Consider the following 2322-nt stretch of genomic DNA (forward strand, 5'->3'; position numbering starts at 1 on the left):
CAGAGTGAGACCCTGTCTCTAAAAGAAAAGTAAAAAAATAAAATAGAAAGGATCGCTTGTTAACATTGAGCTATGCAACCACATTAACTGCGGTACATAAACATCTGTTTTCAGTCATTGCCTCCCTCTTTATTCTAAAGCGCTCTTTCTTTCACTTGAGTTCTTAATTCTGATTTTTCGGTCTTTGCTGGAGTGTTCCCTTGAGTGATTTTTTCCTCAAAGAGAGGCATTTTTTCCGAGTCTTTGCAGCTCTGAAGAAAATGTCTTTCTGTTGCCTTTATCAGGAATCAGCAGTCTGGCCAGGTAGAATATTCTAGTTCACAAACCTTCCTCTTAGAACTCTATAGAATTTCTCCACCTCTGTCAGCCTAGCCAACCATAAAAATCCCACACCAAAAAACATCAGAAGCCACTTGAATGTGCATTCATAGGAGACTGGTTAAATAAATCAAGGGATGGCTATCCAATGTATATTTATTTTAAAAAAAGAAAAAGAACAAGGAATCTGTTATGTACTGGTAGGGTAAGATCTCTAAAATACACAAAGTAAAAAAATAAAAACTAAGGTGCAGAATGAGTGTAAGATATGCTTCCACTTACATTAAAAAAAAAATGGTGGGAAATATTTTCCCAAGGGTTCAAGTACACCTGCTGCTATGTGCACAAAATATCTCTCTAAGGATACAGAAGAAACTAGAAACATTTGTTGCCTCCACAGAAAAACAGGGGAGTTGGGGGACAAGAGTGCTGGGGATACTTTTCATTGTAAAAAAACTTTTATACCTATTGAATTTGAGCCTCGGGAATGTATTAAAAATATAAACAAGCAAAATACAATTCCTCTGCTCTTCTTTAATTTTACTTTAAAATCAAAATATCACAACTAGAAGCCCAGCAAAGCGCTGAAACACAGCCTTCCCCGTGGAGACCCCAATACTCCGCTCTAGAGGGGGGAGCTGTCAGCCCATGGACAGTTCCTGCTGACTCCGAGCTACCAGGGTCTTCCTGCAGCTGGAGAAGCTGGAGAAGCTGGGGAAGCTGGAGAAGCCGGGGAAGCCGGGGAAGCTGGAGAAGCCGGGGAAGCCGGAGAAGCCGGAGAAGCCGGGGAAGCCGGAGAAGCCGGAGAAGCTGGGGAAGCTGGGGAAGCTGGGGAAGCTGGGGAAGCTGGAGAAGCTGGGGAAGCTGGGGAAGCTGGGGAAGCCCGGCGTCTCAGTGCAACCCCAGCTTTTCCGTCTGCTCCCCATCTTCGCAGCTCAGGCACCTGCCAGGCGTGGGTTCTGTTTCCTGCCTGCCCTGCATTGCTCTCTCCCCGGGAGCACCCGTCTTTCCTCAGCTCACTGTCTCCCTCCTGTGGCGCTCTTCCTCCTCCCGCTCACTCTGCAACACCTCTGATGCGCATACTGACTCTTCTGGAACTTTCCTCCACGCCTGTCCGCTTTTCTCTCTTAGCCCCTGTTTCTTTACATTTTTTCTCTACCTCTGAGAGAATCCCATGAGCTTCTTTTCCAATGTTCTGTTTCAGTTTTCTGCTCTGAGTTGAAAGCCTCCGTGCAGGATTTGGGTTTGGAAATCCTCTTGGTTCCCGAGCGTTCTCTCTGTTCACACTATGTCCTCTCCCAGCCACCAGCCTTGGTTTACCGACTAATTTATCGAACGTCGCCGGGACTACAAGGCCGTGCTGTTAGGTGTGTGTTTATTTATTTACTTTTGATTATTCTAAGTTTTGTTTCTTTTTCAGCTGACTCTATCTCACGGACGTGGGGAGCCCCGTCGCCGCACCCTGGGCCTGCTTTTCGGAGCGTCGCGGGGGCAGCTGGGCCGAGACCGCGGGGTCCGGGTTCGGTTCGGGTTCGGTTCGGGTTGGGTCCCGATGCGCTGCCCCGCAGAAGGTCCTCGTCCCCCCCCCCCGGCCCTGCCCACTGGATGTGCCGCAGCCGGGGTGCGGGCCCAGGGGTTCGCGGGGGTCCTGGGGAAGCCAGGTGGGCCCGCCCCGCGTCCCCGGCCAGCCGGGGCGCCCTCCCCACGCGTGGGGAACAGGCCGCTTGGCCCCCACCCCACGGGCGGCTCTGACCTTGGAGACGGGCTCCTGGTCGGCCCAGAACGTCTCCGCCAGCGGTATCGGCTGTTTCTCGGGCCGCAGCGACTCCCTGTCCAAGGCCAGGGGGTCGACGGTGGGCAGCGGCTGGTTTCGGTGCCCCTCGGAGGGCGTCAGGTTGAAGCCGCCCACGGCTCTCACCACGACTCCCCAGGACGGCCTGCGGGAAGCCTGCGCTCTGGCCCGGGCCCAGAGCGGCGGCCTGCACTCCGGGTCCCCGCCCGTCC

General features: G+C 52.9%; 1 protein-coding gene across 1 annotated transcript in view; it reads right to left on the reverse strand.

Annotated features, from left to right (window-relative positions):
* GPATCH1 (G patch domain containing 1) overlaps window positions 1–2322 on the reverse strand; it is a 64940-nt gene that overhangs the window by 1759 nt on the left and 60859 nt on the right. The window contains exons 19-21 of the mRNA XM_012647014.1: window positions 2072–2266; window positions 1780–1919; window positions 996–1191 (exon numbers count right to left, since the gene is read on the reverse strand). Coding sequence (XP_012502468.1) covers window positions 996–1191; window positions 1780–1919; window positions 2072–2266 — 531 coding nt within the window. The remainder of the gene's footprint in view (window positions 1–995; window positions 1192–1779; window positions 1920–2071; window positions 2267–2322) is intronic.

Source organism: Propithecus coquereli, unplaced genomic scaffold (assembly GCF_000956105.1).
Source record: "Propithecus coquereli isolate 6110/MARCELLA unplaced genomic scaffold, Pcoq_1.0 Scaffold254, whole genome shotgun sequence".
Lineage (NCBI taxonomy): Eukaryota > Metazoa > Chordata > Mammalia > Primates > Indriidae > Propithecus > Propithecus coquereli.